The sequence below is a fragment of the Oncorhynchus kisutch genome, linkage group LG7 (assembly GCF_002021735.2).
Source record: "Oncorhynchus kisutch isolate 150728-3 linkage group LG7, Okis_V2, whole genome shotgun sequence".
In the NCBI taxonomy this organism is placed as follows: Eukaryota; Metazoa; Chordata; class Actinopteri; order Salmoniformes; family Salmonidae; genus Oncorhynchus; species Oncorhynchus kisutch.
This window is the reverse complement of record NC_034180.2, coordinates 31262642-31283883: the sequence shown is the minus strand read 5'-3', so window position 1 is coordinate 31283883 and position 21242 is coordinate 31262642. Positions and strand designations below refer to the sequence as shown.

General features: G+C 41.4%; 2 protein-coding genes across 2 annotated transcripts; one reads left to right on the top strand and one right to left on the bottom strand.

Annotated features, from left to right (window-relative positions):
- Nucleotides 1–97: 97 nt before the first annotated feature.
- Nucleotides 98–11522, bottom strand: LOC109893928 (heat shock 70 kDa protein 4L). The gene is made up of 19 exons (XM_020487130.2): nt 11128–11522; nt 9646–9703; nt 9365–9505; nt 8978–9100; nt 8718–8817; nt 7167–7300; nt 6804–7048; nt 6631–6707; nt 6334–6485; nt 6068–6174; nt 5798–5931; nt 5043–5239; nt 4194–4268; nt 3963–4106; nt 3239–3364; nt 3001–3108; nt 2685–2804; nt 1125–1286; nt 98–1006 (listed from the first exon to the last, which is right to left on the bottom strand). The coding sequence occupies exons 1-19, from the start codon at nt 11232–11234 to the stop codon at nt 824–826; spliced, it is 2493 nt and encodes an 830-aa protein (XP_020342719.1). The 5' UTR covers nt 11235–11522; the 3' UTR covers nt 98–823.
- Nucleotides 11523–16188: 4666 nt separating this feature from the next.
- LOC109894457 (charged multivesicular body protein 3) lies at nt 16189–20519 on the top strand. Its single transcript, XM_020487962.2, has 6 exons — nt 16189–16872; nt 17518–17578; nt 17781–17960; nt 18209–18330; nt 18629–18740; nt 18879–20519. Exons 1-6 carry the CDS (start codon nt 16822–16824, stop codon nt 19010–19012), a joined length of 660 nt encoding a protein of 219 aa, XP_020343551.1. The 5' UTR covers nt 16189–16821; the 3' UTR covers nt 19013–20519.
- The last annotated feature ends 723 nt before the right edge of the window (nt 20520–21242 follow it).

The window sequence follows — 21242 nt, the reverse complement described above, 5'->3', positions numbered from 1 at the left end:
CGGGAATGAAATAGTACAATGTTTGTCTTGAAGACAAATAATGCATTTACATTTTAGTCATTTAGCAGACACTCTTATACAGAGCGAATTACATTAGTGAGTGCATACATTTATTTATTTATACATTTATTACTTTCGTCTTTAAATCTCATGACTCAAAATATGGAAATGCATGAAAATAAGTCAAGGAATAGGCATCCAGCCCATTGCTCTTCTCTCTTTGCTAACAACACTAGGAATGTATCCTCTATATACACAACTATAGGCACTGGCCAGTTTAAATTACTAAAATAATATTTACAGTATCTAGGCATACAGACATCCTTTCAAATTCGTATATTAAATACAAATATATATAATATGTATTATTGCATACATATTTTACTAATAGTTTAATTAGCCATAGTGATTGTTCAGACAGTAATTCTACTTATGTTCCACTACAAGCTTATGTGCAGTAAGAGTCACCTTAGAGATCTGATGCTTATGGGCCTTTTGAAATGCAAACACATATGGTTAGGAAAAACAGTTTTCAGGAGAGCCAGAATTGTTTTCATCTATATCTAATCTTACAGTTAATGACTATATAAGGTATTGTCTAGCCTCTGAGGGAGGAGCACACAGTTGTAACATAGTAGAGAAAGTTTTTTTTAAATCGAACAGGGGGACTCTGAACACAAATGCACAAAACAGTCCATTGAGTGGTGGTGGACATGGAAAAATGGTCCCGGATACACTTTGTACTGTATGTTTGGGTAGACCTTGTCAAAATGGTCTGATGGGAGCTAGAGTGCTGGTAGCAGAGGATATTTGGCAAAGGGGCTCAGTCAATCTCCATCTCTGCTGAAGTAGGCTTGGTCTGGTTGCTACCCTTTGCCACTCCCCTCCCGCCAGTTCCTTGCCTTGGGCTGTTATGGGCCCCGTTGCTCTCGTCATTCTCCTCTGACACGTCATCTGCTTTGGGCTTTGGCCGGTTGACAACTGGGTTGCATACTTCATCCAGTTCCTAAAGTATAGGTATATGTGGAAGATAGGTGGATGCAGTATTAGTAAAATAATCAGTACCTGGTGACGATGGGCCAATAGTATGTCATATGGTCAAATCATTCACACTTATCACACACCTGTATTTTGGAAATTATGTCTGCTACTTTGACGACTGGGTCCTGGGCGATGGTGAGTTGGCTCTGGGCATTCATCTTGCTGTTTATCCAGGCCATGCTTTCATTTAAACACTTCTCCACGTTTCTCATCTCCTCAGCATTCAGATGCTGGTAACGCTCATCCTGAGTGTAGATAGGAAACAAAACAATTAGAGATAGCACACCTCTGTCTCATTAAGTAAATCACCTTGTCTATGCCCTCATAAACAAATCAATTAATAAAAATGTCACAGATGGTTTATTACATACATCCTGGGTTAAACCCAGAGACAGACTAAGTCACAATAGTGTCACAATTGCATCAACTTCATGTAATTGTCAATAAAAGCCTTTGACACTTATGAAATGCTTGTAATTATACTTCAGTATTCCATAGTAACATCTGACAAAAATATCTAAAGACACTGAAGCAGCAAACTTTGTGAAAATTTATATTTGTGTCATTCTCAAAACTTGACTGTAGTAGTTCACAGAGAAATATAGGTATTGTAAATGGGCTCAGCTTCATTTCACTGCATCTCACACTGAGCTTTAAAGGCGCTGCATGGTCAATCTGACGTCTGCATTGGTCATGCAGCATTTACGGTGATATGGTCTGTGCAGAAGTCAGGGCATTCATACTTCTTGCGCTTCGCCGAGCAGTGCAGAGCTGTTGTGAAGGAAGTTGTCAAGGAAGTGAGTTTGTGTTTATACAGGAACTCGCGCCCTCACCTACGGTCAACCGTTCAAGACAATGCGGACCTGTTACAAGATCTGAGAGGCTCACGGCGATGCAGTATTGCGTGCCTCTGGAGGCTCCGCAACTGTATCACACCATCCATATGACGCCTCTGACCACATTTTCTGATCAAGCATAAACTGTCTCTTAGTGTCTTATACTGAGCTGTAATGACATCACTCCACAGAAACTATGTTCCCAATGAGGAGCAAAACCATTTTAATCATAGAATGGGTTAAATGTTTCTAAAGTGGGAGGGGGTTCGATTAATCCCACCCAGGCGCCTGTGTAGATGTATTATGCAATGGCTGAAAGTTGATTGCGTTAGATTTGGAACCAGGCTGCCTCCTGGGCGTGAGCCAGATGCCCCCCTCTGTCTGATGGTGAAGTCGGCTTAAAACAAAAGTGATGTAATTAAGCACGTGCAGTACTTAATAGGATTCTTTGTTTTCCCACGCAAAAGTGATTGTTTTTGAGAAAAACAGTTTATCTGTCTTCTCAATGAAAACTAATTTGAAAATGCAAACATTTATTTTATGGAAAAGAGGAGTATGTATCTGGAAGTTGCACCATACTGCCTTGTTGACAACATGACCAAGCAGCACATATTACTGTTCCATTTGAGAAGCGCATTCCTCCCTCCCCGCTATCGCCTGATGACGGGCCATTGCCCAGTTCAACACGGGCAGCGTAAAATAACTGCCTCAATGCCTTTCAGTACTATCCAAAAAACGAAGAGATCTCAAAGATGCTCAAGGATGAAAGGATGCTGAACTATAAGATAAAAAGATTCCAGTTTTTACCTTCTGTTTATAAAGCTCCACAGCCTTCATATAAAGTTGGATCTTCTTGCCCATCTCTTCAAATGCCCTCGGCCTGTCTTCCTGCTCCCTGTGCCTGTCATGAACGGGCTGGGCAAACCTCTGGAAAAGGACATCAGTCAAATAAATCGCTCAAATCAAGTCACGTTCCTAAACCTTCAGGCTGTTCACCTAAATGCCCCAAATATATTTGTTTATTATTCATGTTTCTTTCTCCTGATTTCAGAACTGCTATAGTAGCAGACTGGTGCAGGCAGAGGCTAGAAATAGAAATCCTTTATGCTAAATAAACATTAACCTTGAGATCTTCCAGCTTGTCCACATAGACCTGTTTGTCTTGGTCCTCTCCCTCCTCATAAAGCCAGTTCTCTGTGTCCTCGAGCATCAGTGTCAGACGATTACTGTCCTTTTTGAAAGGTGAGAAAGGCCAAAACAGGTATCAGCAAACACATAATGTATTGCAAAGACTTATTCTGGGTTCAATGTGGCCGTATTTATTTATTTGTTAAAAGGAAACTGTTGATCTAGGTTCTTACCTCCTCCGTGGTGTACTTCTCATAGATGCCACACAGTTTGTCCCGCAGGTCGTACACATACTCCTCCACAGCATTCTTAGCATCATTCCTCTCTTTCTCCAGCTTATCCTGGACGATCATCTGGCCCTGAGGGACACAGAGAGGAAAAGACAAAGTGAGACATGTGTAACAGAGGACACAGTAAGACAATCTCACATGCCATAAGCTGACAACACAGCTAGCTTGAAATGTCACCGATGGAGCTATCCAATGGATACCTTTTGTATAGCTCAAATGATTAGCATCTTTTCAAGGAGGGCTGTCATGTGTGCTGTGAAGCAGAGGATCAAGCCCGGTATGGGGACAGGGACAGTGAAGGAGGCTAAACTGTTAGCAGCACACTGACGTCGGCAACAATGAGAGCCAAAATCAGCCTTCCGCTTCCTCTAATACCCACTCCCAGGCGGCCACACAGAAATATAGGGCACATTAGCTACATCATCTGCCAGTTTTGTAGAAGTGTACAACATAGATAAAACATGAATGAGACAACTAATGTAGAACATGCCTTTACAGTTCCAAAGCTGCAGATGATTCATCTTCCTACAGAAACCCTTACTTCTTGTGTTTTATGTCTTTGAACTAAACAAGGCAGGTAAGTTTTACATTACAGCAAGTCTTTTCTCTTGGTTCGATGAGAATCTGACTCAGCTGCTGGGGAGTCGGGGCCTTCAGAGTGACTTACCTCATACTCCACAAAGTCATTGAGCACCCCCCTGTCCAGCTGTCTGATGGTATTGGCCAGAATCGGAAGGTCAGTGCTTTTCACTTTAACTTTAGGCTTGCTTCCCCCTGATGCTGGGTCCTGCTTCTCACCGGGGACTCCGTTCTTTGTTGGAAAATTTAAAATGTTTTATGCTTCACAAGACATAAAAGTTGAAGTGTAATTATAGTTTCTTATGATTCACGTACTCACCTTACTGCAGGAGCTGGCGTCCTCATTCAGCGGGTCCCCCTGGCCTTGACCCTCCTGGTCTACCTGCATTTTAGTCTGCGACAGTAGGACACTCTCACAGCAACATCACCTGAATCGTAAAATCAACGCTTGGCTGCTCTCCTGCTCTAATTACAGTAGCTTTGACTTATGGAACACCTTAGTAATGTAATTAATAATGTTACACCTACGTCTATATAAATCAGCTTACTTCAAGCAGCACACCCCTCCTGTTAACGTAATCAAACTATTCAAGGATGCCAATTAGAATGTTATAATCTGTATGAGTAACACATTCAAATACACTGACATACTGATCATATCAAAGGAGTGGAGGATGATTTTTATAGCAGACACAGGCACAGCACAGCCTATGAAGGATAGAGCTATGAGGACATGGAAAGTATTTTCAACTTAACAGCTATTCCACTGGCTCCATGTATCCTTTGGCGTCACACACTGCCAAGCCCGGTTATACAAACATACACATTCTCTCAGGCTCAATGTGATGAACCTTAATGAGACCAGTGCTCCACAGATGAGACCAGACCACAAAACCTCCCACATATAGTTCATATCGTTATAGATGTCATCTTCAATGGGAGGAAAGGGGTGCAGCTTCAAGAGCCAGGAATAGAGAGAAAATGGACTTGAGTAAAAATAACCACACAGGTAAAGACATGAAGTCATATCAGTGCTCTATGTCTTAGACATAAGACATTCAAATTGGAAGATTAAACAACGGCTTCTTTGACATGCGTTCTTAAATCTTAAAATAGAGTGTGAGGTGAAATTCAGGTGAAAACTTCACACTCATTCTCTTTCTGTTACCTGGTCCTCTGGCCTTCCTTCATTCTGCACAGTGGCTTCCATGTCCATCTGAACATCCTCTCCTTCACCCTTCTCCTTCTCGATCAGGGAGGCGCTGGAAACACTGAAGATGCCATGCACGTTTATGCGCACTTTGACCTTCACTTTGGAGCTGTTTCCATCAGGCTGGGGCACCACATTCTGAACAGAAAAATGCCCTGACAAAGCCAGAGAGGAGGAGGCAGGTGGAGAGACATTCAAATGTCACACCTGATGGAGTCACATGAAATTACACAAACACACTGGAGAATTGACAGGGGAAGGAGGATGAGATCTGATTAGCTAGTCATTGCGCTTCTTTCAAACTGAAATCGCACCTGAGAGACCCCCTTATAATACACACATACTCTCACACACACACACACACAGCTCTGCCCTGTAAATGACTCCCGTGAGTCATAGGGACGCAGTGTTCCATGGGAAATTTAAGCCTGTCCTAATTATCAGCCAGGTGGGAGACCCCCACTATATGGTTTAAATGTTCGTCATCAGGTAGGCCACCAAGAAACAATTGCAAATGGCCAACCACAGGACAGACATATAGTAGCTGTCTTGTAAGGGGACCTCAAGGCAGAATAGCTAAGTGCCAGCCAGGGTGTAACAGCTAAATATTTTACGTTCAGTGAGACCACCTTCCAATTCCTTGAACAGGTACATCAAAGATGAAAGAAGACCTCTATGAACTGCAGAGGGCTTAGTTGAATAAGCAGGTGTACCTATCCTGATGTCTGGGTAAGGCAGCTCTTGTGGGAGGCTGTAGAATGCTTCCAAGTCAAAGGGCTCGTCCTTGTGGAAGGTGATGACTTTGGAGAAGGGTGCTGCATGGTTCTTACTGTACACCTCACATTCTCTGTAGAACAGACAGTGGTGTTGAATGAGGACCTGGACATCCCTGTGTTGTAATGTCTTCGCATCTTATTACAAACAACACAGTACCCACAAATGAACATTTCTTTCTATAGAGCCAGCTCAGTATGTGCCCTTACCCGACTCCATCTTCTGTGGGGGACTTCCAGCGTAGGGTTATGGGAAAGGGAACCACATCAGTGATGGAGAATTCACGCACCTTAAACGCTGGGGACAGAATTGCACACTACACACACACACACATAAACAAACACACACCAAAACAAGGACACAAACACACAATCACTTTGTTACACACCAAATATTCCAGCAAATTATTCATCAGCTGCATATAAAATTGATGGCTGAGGTTTCAAACACTGTAAGAGGAGAGGGAGGTGAGCACCTGAAGAGCGCAGCCCCGTGCCACAGCCTCATCTGCGTTGAGTGTGGTGCTGACATCTTTGCCAAAGAACTTGGCGATTCTCTCTTTAATGGAAGGGATCCTGGTGGCTCCTCCTACCACCTCCACTGCATAGATCTCATCCCGGCTCAGCTCTGACACAAAACACACACACACACACACCCACACAGAGAGGGTCAACTAATACATTTTCAGTTTTACTATTGAATTCAAATGTACTGTCTCTATCACTGAATGTTCATCAACTAAATCAAATTAGATTTGATAAAAATGACATACTTGATTGTTCAATAACTGCTTTCAATGGCGCCTCTACTCTCATCAAGAATGGGGCACACAGTTCTTCAAACTGGACTCTGAAAAAGAGAAGAAGGGGGAAAGTGGAATGATTATTATTGCATATACATCTCTATAGGAAGCTAAACAAAGGAGTCACAAATCCATATGTGTACCTGTTCATCTTGCCTGTCACATCAATGTCATTCATGAAGCACTCAATGTTAATGGGAAGGTCAGAGCAGTTGGCACTCATCAACTTCTTCAGTTTCTCGCACTCCTGAGACAGCCGCAGAATAGCCCTGGGGTTCTCCCTCACGTTCAGCTTGTACCTTGCCTTGAACTCCTCGCAGAAGTGCTCCACAAGTACCTCATCAAAGTTACGCCCTCCCAGGTAGGGATCAAAGGCTGTGGCCAGTACCTGATTAATTGACCAGACAATTAGGGGTTACATATGGAAGAGATAAAGAAAAATACAGGTGAGAAATAGTGATAAATAGTGATAGACTGCCTCTGCTACTTTAGGAAGAAGAACCCACCTTAAGTTTGCCTTTGTTGAAGGCTGATATGGAGACCTGAAATGATGAATGTCCCAGGTCCACGAACACCACATTGCGTGGCTTCTCATCTGGGGTGGGCAGGTCCTGCTTGTAGATCCCATAGGCCAGGGCCACTGCCATTTAGAAACAACAAATTGAGACAGACACTCTAATGCAGGGTTCCTCAAAAAGAGGCAAACGTTGTAAAAAAATCTATCAAATAAAAACAATGTTCTTGGACATAAAAGACTGTACAATCACCAGGAAATGAGCGTCAAGGGATTTTAATTTAGGAAATATTTTCCTAAGTATTCCCATGCATAAATAGAGGCATACTACTTTGAGTCCGCAAGACACGTCTTTGTACTGGGGGAGTGAGGCTTCTACTCCCTTGCTCCTCCTCTATGGATTGCTCTCCCTGACCATCTGTGAGCCGCTCCATCAACTTGAACTTCTAAAACGGGTCTTGAAACACATTTCTACAGACTATTTTATAGTCCTAATCTGCAGTCATTTTAGCACCTAGCCTACTATTGCTATGCCCTGATTCTAAATGTATGATGTTTTTATTGTATTTTGTTTTATTATCAGTATTTGTTTTGAGCTTTGAGAACACTAATGAAAAGCGCTATACAAATGAAATGTATTCGTTTTATTATTATTATTACATGTGATCGTATCCCAATGTAATCAAGATTTGAAATTATGATGTTTTTGTCAAATACTATATCTGTTTGGAGTTTCTTGCAGTCAATTTGCAGTGTACAAATCATTTATAACTATGTTCCGGCCCCCCGACCATCCGCTCAAGAAAAGAATCGGCCAGCAGCTGAATGTAATTGGGGACACCTGCTCTAACCCTACACCACTGCATGAATAAGAGCATTTTAGTGGATGGAAATGACTAGAAGCAATGTATGTGTTATCAAGTCATTTTGGTCGCCTAAACCTAATATAACATAATAGGTTATCTAGTGGTTAGAGTGGTTCGAATCCCCAAGCTGTCAAGGTGGAAAATGTGGCAATGTGCCCTTGAGCAAGGCACTTAACACTAATTTGCTCCAGAGGTGCTGTACTACTACGATAACCCTGTAAAACAACACATTTCAATGCACTTGCCCAGTGTATGTGACAATAAAATATATATATGTTTTATATAATGATATGTTTGTGCAGCTTATAGGCCTATACATTGCTCCTACAAAGGGCATTTTCAAGTACACTTTGTGAATGTCAGTGCCTGCTGATTACAGGTGAGAAAACAACGACTTGAAAAACAGCTGTCTCTAGGGAACTCCAACTACCACCAATAAATCTCCAGTTGAGGCTGCTGAGGGGAGGACGGCTCATAATAATGGCTGGAACGGAGCAAATGGAATGGTATCAAACACATGGAAACAATGTTTTTTATGTATTTGATACCATTCCACTATTTCCGCTCCAGCCATTAACACGAGCCCCTCCTCCCAAACTAAGGTGCTACCAACCTCCTGTGCTATAGACATATCCATCACAGAATATGAACTTGATGACTCTGTGGGAATCACTGACCTGCCGTGGTGTCATTGATCAGACGCAGACAGTTCAACCCTGCAATTTGGGTGGAGTCCATCACAGACCTCCTCTCTGCATCGGTGAAAAAACTTGGGACCTGTGAAACAAAACTCTTGTTAGAATATTATAAATTTGAAATGGGATGAAAAAAACGACTTTGGCTAATATCAAGGTATATTCACGTGTAGCATATTGATACTACGTTGACTAGTTTCATTTGCAGTGTTTTACAGGATATATATATTGTTGTCACTCACAGAGATCACACAGTCCACAACTGGCTTCTTCAGGGAGCTCTCAGAAGTTTCCTTCAGCTTGGTCAGCAACATTGCTGTTACCTGCTCAATTGTGAACACTTTGTCCTCATCCAGGTAACGGACCTATGAATGGGACACAGTTTTAGTTGAGACTATTTAGACAATATGAAAACCAGCTGAAACCAGAGGTGGTTTGATGGTGTCAGTGCTGGTTAAAAAAGATGGTTTGGAGGTCAAACACATTGGAAAATACAAACAATTGAGCAAAATAACAACAGTAATTTACATGATGACAATGGAGCTTGGGGTGATGGAGCTAAAGGGAACATGTTCAAAATGGAGTGCAGTGAAAAGGGAACACAGTGGAAAAGTCTACAGTGGTGTTACCTTGATTCCAGTGTTGCCACTGGCCAGCTTGTGCAAGCTGTAAGGCAACTTGGGTTTCTCCCCCTGGACATATGGGTCGTCAAACGCTCTGCCATGGAACTTCTTGAAGCCATGGACTGTGTTTTTAAAGTTTGTTATAATCTGAAATAAATCGTTTTTTTTTGTCATGTGATCTGATGCTGACCAATTTGACCATTTCCAAAAAAGTGGTGATCTGCAAAATTACATTTGCACAATAATACTATTACATTATAAAAACTGTTCTCATTTGATCATCTTACTTGACCCTTGGCTGCATTTCCAATGGTTCGGTTTTTGGAGGCCAGAGACACCCAAGCCCTGGGGAACCAAAACAAATAAACACATCAAAAATATAATATAGGCCTAATGGTTAATAGTAGGCAATGGAGGTTGAACATCTGCAGATTATTAAGTGAATTTCTATGAAGAAACGACAAATTAGGACAGTAAGACAGAACAGTTCACCTTCAAAGTGTAAGGAATATCCGCATTTAAAATATCACTTTTTAAACTAATTTAACTGACTCACTTCCTCCATCAGCTCATTGCATTGTCTTGCTGACACAGAGTGATCCAGGTTCCTTGAATGGAAGGCTCAATTCCGTCAACTGGTATTGAAGGTCTTACTCTGCTCCACCTACCCATCTTCCCCCTCCTTCTCCTCCTCATCAAATTTATTTTATAAGAGCTGTACACTGCAATGCTATGTTATGTCTGAGGTTATGCCCAATTGGCATTGTGATTGTGGGCTATGCAGTTGGTCTGATGTCAGATGTTAAGTTATTTGGAAAATGAGTTGTGAATGAGGCTGAGCAAGAACATTCTGTATTAAAACCCAGGTCATTACATTCCCTCTCACTCACGCAGAGTATTGGTGCACCTTGCATAGTGGCCTGTTAGGAGGAGCAGGGGAAGATTGCAGTTTTGAGAGGAATTGGTGTAAACTAAATGCCCATGTATTCACAGTCACCTAATCCAATGTCATAACATTTGTGTGTGATAGTCATATTCACATACGCTACATACAGTAGGCCTACAAGCAGCCCATCTATAGCCTATATTTATCTTGTACAAATTATTCTGTCCATATGGGAATTTGTCATACAGTACTTTTAAGTCTGAGAGCAAAAATTTATGACAGCAGTCAATTCCCAGCAAATTCAATGACACTCGCAAGAAATAAAATTAGCTATACATTTAGCTGATGCGCTTTGAATAAAAAAAGTACAACACAACAAAGCTTACTTGAAAACTAGAGTAATGCAGGGATATTCATTCAAAACAAACTATATGACATAAGATTTAATACAATATATTTTAATACTGAACAATTTGGTCAATGTCGATATAGGCTATGACGATGCATTAAATATCATATCACAGAATATGATAGAAAAGTGTCAAATGAAACTAAAAATGCCACATTCCAAGCACTACGTAGACGGCTGCAATTATTAAGAGGTCATTAGGTAAATGAACATGCAACAAAGACTTCTGACAATGGAGACGTTATAACGTAGTAATAACCAAAACTGCAAATATTACTATAAATTTACATGGAAGAAAAAATACAATCCAATGTAATGTCATCCAATGTAAAATATTCATCATTACACATTAAGCATCCATTGTTGGAGCATTTTTTATCACTACGCCATCAGGGTATGCTACAGCGAGCATCCAGTCACAAACATTATGTAGCAAAATCACATTCTATATATCGATGTCAATGGTATACTTACGGTGTACATCTGTCGCTGTATTCATTGGCAATGGTTTCAATCCCGCCGCTTCTCGCAACAGCAATGTAACAATTTTGGAAACCCACATCAATACCTACTACTGACATAATGAGTGTAGCTGTTAGTTTGCGCAATTTTCCGTAACGATTGACACTTGACACCTTTCCAATGAGAAAATAAAATATTCAACTATGCGAGACTGTAGGCTATTTTAAATTATTTATTTCGTTTTCAGCATTAATTTGAGACAGTTTGCTCCTCTTACAGTTCTAACTGAATTAGGCTACTAGCTATTATGTAAGGCAAATCTTTATAGCCAACTCACTCAACCTAATCCCAGGGAGGAAAAATGTCCACAGGATTCTCTCAATTTCAATCGTAACAACCGGTAATCCAAGCAAACATGCGCAAAGAGCAGTCCCGAATGCCTCTAGAACCCGCCCTCTGCTATCTGTTATTGGTTACATGTCACCAAAGGTGAATTTGATTGGTGCGACAGAGCATCTACGAAAGAAAAATCTAGAAATCCTTGAAAGAAAAATCTAGAAATCCTAGAAAGAGAACCAGCCTTTACATCATGAGTGACAGTGTAGGTAGGGCATTGTCTGCTGGTATAGGGATGAGTGAAGTTTGCCATGAGAAGCATGCCATTAGGCAAAATGTAAATGCAATTTGCAGACCACTACATATAGTTTGGCTACTGGTGTAAATTATTACAGTATAAGAATTATTTCCACTAACTGTCCTTAATATCAGGGGCGCAATTTTGGTTTTAGAAGTGGGGGGGACATAATATTATGATTATATATTTTTCATCTAATTGGATATACACTCCAAACAGACTACCATACAGCTCCAAGGCATCAACATGGTTCTAAAACAAACTGTTGCCTCGTTTTGTATCACATTCCAATGATAACACTGTGGCGGATAAAACACCATTTCAGTATGTGGGGAGGACATGTCCAGATTACAGATTGCACAATAGAAATGTAAAGATAATTTCCGATTAAACCCACATATGCAGAGTTCACCGTGAATGCAGCGTTACGAAGTCCCTGCCGATGATTGTTATCAGTGTAACGGATGTGAAACGGCTAGCTAGTTAGCGGTGGTGCGCGCTAAATAGTGTTTCAATCGGTGACGTCACTTGCTCTGAGACCTTGAAGTAGTGGTTCCCCTTGCTCTGCAAGGGCCACGGCTTTTGTGGAGCGATGGGTAACGATGCTTCGTTGGTGACTGTTGTCTGTGTGCAGAGGGTCCCTGGTTTGCGCCCGGGTTGGGGCGAGGGGACGGACTAAAGTTATACTGTTACATCAGCACCTCACAACCATGAGCTGCACACTCCACTCCCCATCTCCCATGACCTGAGCCTCAGAGTCTAGGCGGTACCATAAACCTGCCTCTCAAACTCTCTCTGACCTGTGTGACCTGCTATGTTTCTAGGAAGGTTACTAGGGGGCCAGACATCTACCAATTGTCTTGATTATACAGGTCACAATATACTTGCAGTCTCCCTCAGGCAGTGGCAGAGAGCAATATTGTTTTCTCTGCCTGTCAACAACTGGACTCATTCATATCTCTGGACTTGTGGGACGCTGTGCATGCCCAAAAACCACGACCTTTCTCACTTTTCACCCCCATGTACACTACCGTTCAAAAGTTTGCTGTCATTTAGAAATGTCCTTTTTCGATAAAAAATCAAATATCTTTGTCCATTAAAATAACATCAAATTGATCAGAAATACAGTGTAGACATTGTTAATGTTGTAAATGACTATTGTAGCTGGAAACGGCAGATTTTTAATGGAATATCTACATCGGCGTACAGAGGCCCATTATCAGCAACCCTCACTCCTGTGTTCCAATGGAACGTTGTGTTAGCAAATCCAAGTTTATAATTTTAGAAGGCTAATTGATCATTAGAAAACCCTTTTGCAATTATGTTAGCACAGCTGAAAACTGTTGTTCTGATTAAAGAAGCAATACAACTGGCCTTCTTTATACTAGTTGAGTATCTGGAGCATCAGCATCATCATGAGTGGGAGTCCCCGGGGCACAACTGAGCAAGAGGACAAGTACATTAGAGTGTCTAGTTTGAGAAACAGACGCCTCACAAGTCCTCAACTGGCAGCTTCATTAAATAGTACCCGCAAACACCAGTCTCAACGTCAACAGTGAAGAAGCGACTCCGGGATGCTGGCCTTCTAGGCAGAGTTCCTCTGCCCAGTGTCTGTGTTCTTTTGCCCATCTTAATCTTTTCTTTTTATTGGCCAGTCTGAGATATGGCTTTTTCAGGCCAGAGGCCCGGAGTCGCCTCTTCACTGTTGATGTTGAGACTGGTTTTTTGCGGGTACTATTTAATGTAGCTGCCAGTTGAGGACTTGTAAGGCGTCTGTGTGTGTCAACTCTTGGGTTGCCTTATTCCCCTCTAACTAGGGGTGGTGTCAGTGGGTCACAAACCAGTAAAATAGTAGAGGTGGGTCCCTCTCTTTCATGCATTCTCTGCTAACGCGTGACATTGCCTTTAAATTTCAATCACGCTGTAACGCAGAACTTCCATGATTACAGATTGAATAGAGCCCCTGGTGTCATGTCATCATTCATGATACAAATATGTAGGTGTAACAGTATAGCTTCCGTCCCTCTCCTCACCCCTACCTGGGCTCGAACCAGGGACCCTCTGCACACATCAACAACCGCCACCCTCAAAGCATCGTTACCCATCGTGCCACAAAAGCCACGGCCCTTGCAGAGCAAGGGGAACAACTAGTTCAAGGTCTCAGAGCTAGTGACGTCACCAATTGAAACGCTATTAGCGCACACCACCGCTAACTAGCTAGCCATTTCACATTGGTTACATAAGCCTAGCATGCCTCAATATTCATACATACCAAAGCCAAAAGTATTATGGAGGCTGTAAACAAATCAATCAAAGCTCAAGAACACTGTAGTGGACTACAGAATATGTGTTGAGCAAAATGTGTTCTGGCCTAAATTGAACAGGTGCAGCCTTTAGGTACACAAGGTATGAAACTGGTACCAAAGAGAGAACAGTATTTCCAAAGATGTGTTTGCAACAGAATCGGATTAATGAATACGCCCCAGTCCTTAGTTTTAGTTTGCGCTCATCATGTCACTGTCCATGGTGCTGAATGTGTACCTGCGGCTTCTACCAAAAGTATGTGGACACCTGCTTGTCGAACTTGTCATTCCAAAATCATGGGCATTAATATGGAGTGGGTCCCCACTTTTTGGAGTTGGTCCCCCCTTTGCTGTAATAACAGCCTCCACTCTTCTGGGAAGGCTTTCCACTAGATGTTGGAACATTGCTGCAGGGACTTGCTTCCATTCAGCCACAAGACCATTAGTGATGTCGGGCACTGATGTTGGGCGATTAGGCCTGACTTGCATTTGGTGTTCCAATTCATCCCAAAGGTGTTTGATGGGGTTGAGGTCAGTGCAACAGTCTGGGCAACCATTTTATTAGATGTGCAGGAGTCTTATGGCTTGGGGGTAGAAGCTGTTTAGAAGCCTGTAATCTATGGCTTCTGGTTAGGGTATGTGCGTACCGTCACTGTGGGGACGACGTCATCAGTGCACTTATTGATGAAGCCAGTGACTGATGTGGTGTACTCCTCAATGCCATCGGAGGAATCCCGGACTGCCCCCATTCTCATCGACTGGGCTGTAGTGGAGCAGGGTGAGAGTTTCAAGTTCCTTGGCGTCCACATCACCAACAAACTAACATGGTCCAAGCACACCAAGACAGTCATGAAGAGGGCATGACAAAGCCTATTACCCCTCAGGAGACTAAAAAGATTTGGCCATAAGACTCCTGAACAACTAATCAAAGGGCTACCCATACCCCTCTTTCACGCTGCTGCTACTCTGTGTTCATTATCTATGCATGGTCACTTTAACTCTACCTACATGTACATATTACCTCTTACCTCTAACCGGTGCCCCTGCACATTGACTCTGTACCGGTATCCCCTTTATATAGCCTCGTTATTGTTACTTGACTGTTGCTGTTTAATTATTTGTTACTTTAATTTTATATTTTTTGCTTAACACTTCTTTTTCTTAAAACTGCGTTGTTGGTTAAGGGCTTGTAAGTATGCATTTCACTCAAATCTACACCTGTTGTATTCTGCTCATGTGACAAATAAAATTAGATTTGACACAGAATCACGACTCAGTATATGACACAGACACAGGAGGCGGATGGTTCGGTTCTCAGAATATTTATTATAACAAAGGAGCAGGTAATAGGGCAGGTAGAGGCTCGTAGTACAAGGCAGAGTCTAAAAGGGACAGGACAGAACCGAAGGCCGAAAGGTCGGAACCGGGAAGACTCGAAAACAAGAACTTGTTTCACACGGAAACCACGCTAGGACAATTTGACAAGACAGAAAACGCAGTATAAATACACAGGGGATAATTGGGAAAATAGGAGACACCTGGCGGGGGGTGGAGACAAGCACAAGACATGTGAAACAAAACAAATCGTATTAGTCACATGCGCCGAATACAACAGGTGCAGTAGACTTTACAGTGAAATGCTTACTTACGAGCCTCTAACCAACAATGCAGCAACAATGCAGTTTTAAAAAATACGGATAAGTAATAAAAGTAACAAGTAAAGATCAGCGTGTGACAATTAGCGTACATCTACCTCGCCTATCTCTGATTTAGTTATATGCTTTGGCCAGGCTCTTGATTTAAGTAGACGTACGACCTTATCCTTTTATTCATCATTTGGAAATATTTAATAAACTAGCGCAACATTAGTTTCATGCCCACAGGACGCATATACGTTTTGACCGCATTCCCCCGTACTTGGCGTATGTATGTGCTTCGCTTTTCAACTTGCTAAAAACGAACTAGTTGGAGTCTGTGTGTGTACTTTTGTTTGTACCTCGCCACAGTGAAACAATGCACAGGTAGAACATATTGAACGCATATGGTACACATAACGCACCGTAGCGTTCCGGACTGCTCTATTGAAAATGAATGACTTCCGCCAAGTACGTAAAGAGTTTGATGCATCTGATTGACATCGTATGGCAGTGGTGTAAAAATACTTCAAAGTACAATTTAAGTAGTTTTTAAAATATTTATCTTTACTAAATATATTTTGAACTACTTTTACTTCACTACATTCCTTAAGAAAAGATTGTACTTTTTACTTCATACATTTTCCTTGACACCCAAAAGTACTTGATACATTTTGAATGCTTATCAGGACAGGAAAATACTCAAATTCTCGCACTTCAACCGAATATCCCTGGTCATGCCTCTGATCTGGCGGACTCACTATATGCCAAATGCTTTGCCAAATGGCAGCTGGTTTGCTTAATATAAGGAATTAGAAATTATTTATATTTTTACATCTGATACTTAAGTACATTTTAAACCCAATACTTTCAGACTTTTAGTCAAGTAGATTTTACTGATTGACTTTTACTTGAGTCATTTTCTATTAAGGTATCTTTACTTTTTTTACTCAAGTATGACAGTTGGGTACTTTTCCCATTCACTTCAGTAGGGTGGAGCATTGACGTATTGGAACGTGGCCTGGGAGGCGAAGTGTCGTAGCTTGGGATCCGAAAATGGTAGAAGGTGTATGCTAATGTTTATGTTGTGTTCTGTATTACCAGTTTAGCTAGGTTAGCTAACGTAATCGTTGTAATGAAAATGGGACTGTTCGGGAAAACACAAGATAGACCACCAAAAGACTTGGTAAGTGAAGGCTTCTGGTGAGGGGCGACACGAGCTTGACAGCTAGCTAAACAACTCATTCTAAGCTAGGTACAGAACCTAACAGCTAGGCTAGCTTGCTCTGTTTATTTATGGTACTGTAACAAGGGCGGCGTTTATCCAATACCTTTCATCACGATCTCCGTCTTATTTAAACTTGAATCGAATAACATATTGTAATGTAGCTAGCTAACGTTTACTACGGCAGTTTACGAGTTAGCTAACGTAAGCCAATTGTTGCTAACATTACCATTTCAGTTTGATTGTTAGCTACACAGTAGCTAACTTGCTAGCTAGTTTATGGCCTTCAATTTAAGTCGTGCTTGTTTGCTAGCTACTTGCATTGGAATCATTTGTAGCCTATATTTACAAACTTTATTCCCCCAAATGCTATGGCGGCTGGCCTGTTGCTCATTTACACACTAGCAGCCAGCACCATCTTTGGATGTAAACAAACGACCATCAATCTAACGTCACTGTACATGGTTCTGCTTCAAATTCACACGAAAGAAGAAACAATTGTTTACACGTCATTTCCTTAAGCTTGACAGTCAATGACACATCTGAGTGTAATATTTTACTAGTGATTTGTTGAAGCTTAATTCACTTTTTTTTCTGTCATTTAAGGTAAATGAATGGTCACTCAAAATCAGGAAAGAGATGAGAGTGATTGACAGACAAATTCGAGGTGAGAAGAAGTACTTTAAGGCTACTTTAAGCCTATGTGAAGCCTAGTCCAATATTGGTTTATGAATGTCAGAGAGCAAAAACAATACACTATAATAATATAAACACCAAGGAAAGCTGCTGTCAAACCTCTGTCATGTTCTACATTATTTTGTTATATTACATTATATTAGTGGTCTCTCATTGTTCCTCTTCTATCTCAGACATTCAGAGGGAGGAGGAGAAGGTAAAGAGATCCATCAAAGATGCTGCTAAAAAGGGACACAGGGACGTATGTGTGGTTCTTGCAAAAGAGATGGTCCAGTCGAAGCGTGCAGTCAGCAAACTTTATGCCTCCAAAGCCCAAATGAACTCTGTACTCCTCAGCATGAAGAACCAGCTTTGTGAGTGTGAAGGAAACTACTGATGTAGCATCACCAGTTACAAAATGCCCAGGATAAGTTAATTTGATGACAAATGAATAGAAATGCTTTGTAACACTGGAAGCTAGTAGGGGTGCAGAGTTTTTCCTGGTCAGGCCAAGTGGTCAAGTCATGGCCCTAATATGAATATGTACTGCACATGTAATATGCTGCGTGTTACATTACAAAGGGGTGGTGTCTGGTATGTGACTCTGCTGTTATTTGTCCAGCTGTATTGCGTGTAGCTGGCGCCCTTCAGAAGAGCACAGAGGTCATGAAAGCCATGCAGAGCTTAGTGAAGATCCCAGAGATCCAGGGCACCATGAGGGAGCTGTCCAAGGAGATGATGAAGGTCAGTCACATATCCGCTGACACACTGTGGCCTCTGTGTTACTGTTGGGTACATAAATCCATCATTGCTCATGTGCATTGCTCTATTGCTGCTGCGTCACGTACCGGTGTGAAACCCTCTTTAGAGAGACTCGGGGAAACCGTCCAGTTTTGAACCACTGCTACGATCCGAAGCTACAAGCATACAATTCATATAACCAACAATATTATGCACTATGTTCAAATTTATATTGAAGAATAAATTAGTAAATATTGTTTGATTATTGATATAACCTTTTGGTGCTGTGTATGTCCCACAGGCTGGTATCATAGAGGAGATGCTGGAGGATACCTTTGAAAGCATGGAGGATGATGAGATGGAGGAGGCAGCAGAGGCAGAAGTTGATAGGATCCTCTTTGAGATCACAGCAGGTAAATATGGTCCTTCTGGCAATGAAACTGGTCTCAAAAAGTTGTTTGGGACTGTAAATGTTCACCTGTCTGGTGGGGGCTGATGGTAAAAAATGTAATGTTGTACATGCTAACCCCTGGTGGTTTGTTCCATATTAGGCGCCCTTGGCAAAGCACCTAGCAAAGTCACAGACGCCCTACCTGAAATGGAGCCTCCTGCCGCAGCCTCAGAGGATGAGTCGGAGGAGGACATTGAGGAGATGCAGTCTAGACTGGCAGCCTTAAGGAGCTAAGATTTAGCTTTGACCGCTTTTAGTCCCATTAAAGTCTTTTTGCCTGCTCAAGTATGAACAAAGACAATTTTGGTCTAGGGTTAATCTAGTCTCTTCTCAAACATATTGTCTCTTTCTTTCACATTATTGTTTATGATTCGCTTTGGGCTGAGAACTTTTGAATGCTTAGGGCTAAATAACATATCAGATCTGTTCTTATGAAAGTTGGCTTTTATGACCTTTCATATAATCTGGGTAAACCCAGAAATCACCCAAAATGTGGTGACTGTATACCTACCCAATTTTGCGAAAATCTATATTAATCCCAAGATCGCTGAAAGAATGCTCATGCCTATCTAAAGTGATGAGTGTGGTCTGATTATTTTGGGGAAGCTGAGGCTTCATCCTGCAATAGGGTGGATTAACCACCCACTGGGCGAAAACAGGTTGAATCAACGTTGTTTCTACATCTAATCAATGAAATTACGATGAACCAACATAGAATAGACGTCGAGCTGACGTCTGTGCCCAGTGGGCAGAGACTTACTCTGAGCTGGTCACTGACATATCTAATCTGTAATGGAAATGTCTTGCTCTACATTGCGACATTAAATGAGTGACTCATCAAATTTTAGTGTTCATGAAACTTTAATCCATCGCTACTCTGATCTAGTTCTGAAATCTAAAATGTAAAACAATATACACTGAGTATACCAAACATTAGCAACACCTTCCTAATAAGGAGTTACACCCCCCTTTTGCCCTCAGAACAGCCTCAATTTGTCGGGGCATGGACTCTACAAGGTGTTGAAAACATTCCATGCTTCCCACAGTAGTGTCAAGTTAGCTGGATGTCCTTTGGTTGCTGGACTATTCTTGATTCACACGGGAAACGGTTGAGCATGAAAAACCTGGCAGCATTGCAGTTCTTGACACAAACTGGTGCGCCTGGCACCTACTACCATACCCTGTTCAAAGGCACTTCAATATTTTGTCTTTCCCATTCACCCTCTTAATGGCGTACATACACAATCCATGTCTCAATTGTCTTAAGGCTTAAAAATCCTTATTTATCTTGTCTCCTCCCTTAATCGGCACTGATTGAAGTAGATTTAACAAGTGACATCAATAAGGATCATAGCGTTCACCTAGATTCACCTTGTCAGTCTCATGGAAAAGCAGGTGTTCTTAATGTTTTGTACAATCAATGTATTTAATTTACTTTCAGCATTTGAAACACAGGATCTAAAAAGCAAAGTTATCTGTACAGTGCATATATCTATTTTCTTTATATAATGTTTGGAGGGGTAAAAAAAAAGGAATGCAAATTCTAACCGATTTTGGATGTCGAAATCGTGCTTTAACTATTGTTGGCCTCAAAGTCCTTAAATTTGTTCTGCTTATTCAGTAAAAAATCTGATTGGTTAGTCTCATTTCAGATCCTGTGTGTTATGGGTTGTTTTTTTCTTGTGCATACTTTTGTTTTTTATGTGGCCAGGAAATTATGGAAATAAACATGAATGATTTTACTGTTGCCTGGCCTCTCAATACTTGAATGTTTCCTGAAAGTTCAGGAAAATGGACGAGTAGGATGAAAGGGAAAAGTGAACAAATGTGTGTTTCGTTCGGTTGGTAGGTCACTTTACTTTTGTTGCTTTATTTTATGGGAAAGAGCAACATCTGTGAAAACACATTCAGGAGAGAGAGTCTTAGAGCGAAACAGTGCATCTTTCGTCTGGGTTGCTTTTCCCTTGGCTTCAAAGGGATTAGCTTTATAACCAAATGTAATCAAACCCTATCTCTGTCCTCTGTTGATGTAGGTTACCAGTCCGTCCAAAAAAGCACTGTAGCGGTCTGATGTTTTAGGAAAAACTTCCCAAAATGATTTACAAGCCTCAACTAATGGCAGTTGATTATATTGAATTACTATTATTTCTGAAACTGAGCATTTACAAGTGTATTGCAATCATAGTATACTATTGAGATGTTTAATCCAGACTGCCTCCTCCATGCTATCAGGGATCCTTGGGATGTTTCAACTCTGAAATTACCTGATTGAAGTTTAAATGTTAAATGGTGAGTTTAGGCTAGTGACTTCCCAATGATTCTGAATAGCATTTACCCTGCTTTACCCTGCCTGCCAGGCCCTCTATTTCACAGAAGGTGTTGGTGTTGTCACTACAACCTCACAATCTTCCTAGTTAGTGTTCAATTAAAAAATGAACATCCACATCAGATAGTTAGTTAGGCC

What these genes read in the sequence shown, in the direction of transcription:
- LOC109893928 (XM_020487130.2), bottom strand. Translation starts at nt 11,234, where the DNA reads ATGTCAGTAGTAGGTATTGATGTGGGTTTCCAAAATTGTTACATTGCT. An exon ending in TCAACAAAGGCAAACTTAAG is followed by an intron (nt 7,049 to 7,166) that starts GTGGGTTCTTCT and finishes TCAATTAATCAG; the next exon opens with GTACTGGCCACAGCCTTTGA. An exon ending in TGGAGCTTTATAAACAGAAG is followed by an intron (nt 1,287 to 2,684) that starts GTAAAAACTGGA and finishes ATCTACACTCAG; the next exon opens with GATGAGCGTTACCAGCATCT.
- LOC109894457 (XM_020487962.2), top strand. Translation starts at nt 16,822, where the DNA reads ATGAAAATGGGACTGTTCGGGAAAACACAAGATAGACCACCAAAAGAC. An exon ending in TGTCCAAGGAGATGATGAAG is followed by an intron (nt 18,331 to 18,628) that starts GTCAGTCACATA and finishes TATGTCCCACAG; the next exon opens with GCTGGTATCATAGAGGAGAT. An exon ending in CCTCTTTGAGATCACAGCAG is followed by an intron (nt 18,741 to 18,878) that starts GTAAATATGGTC and finishes GTTCCATATTAG; the next exon opens with GCGCCCTTGGCAAAGCACCT.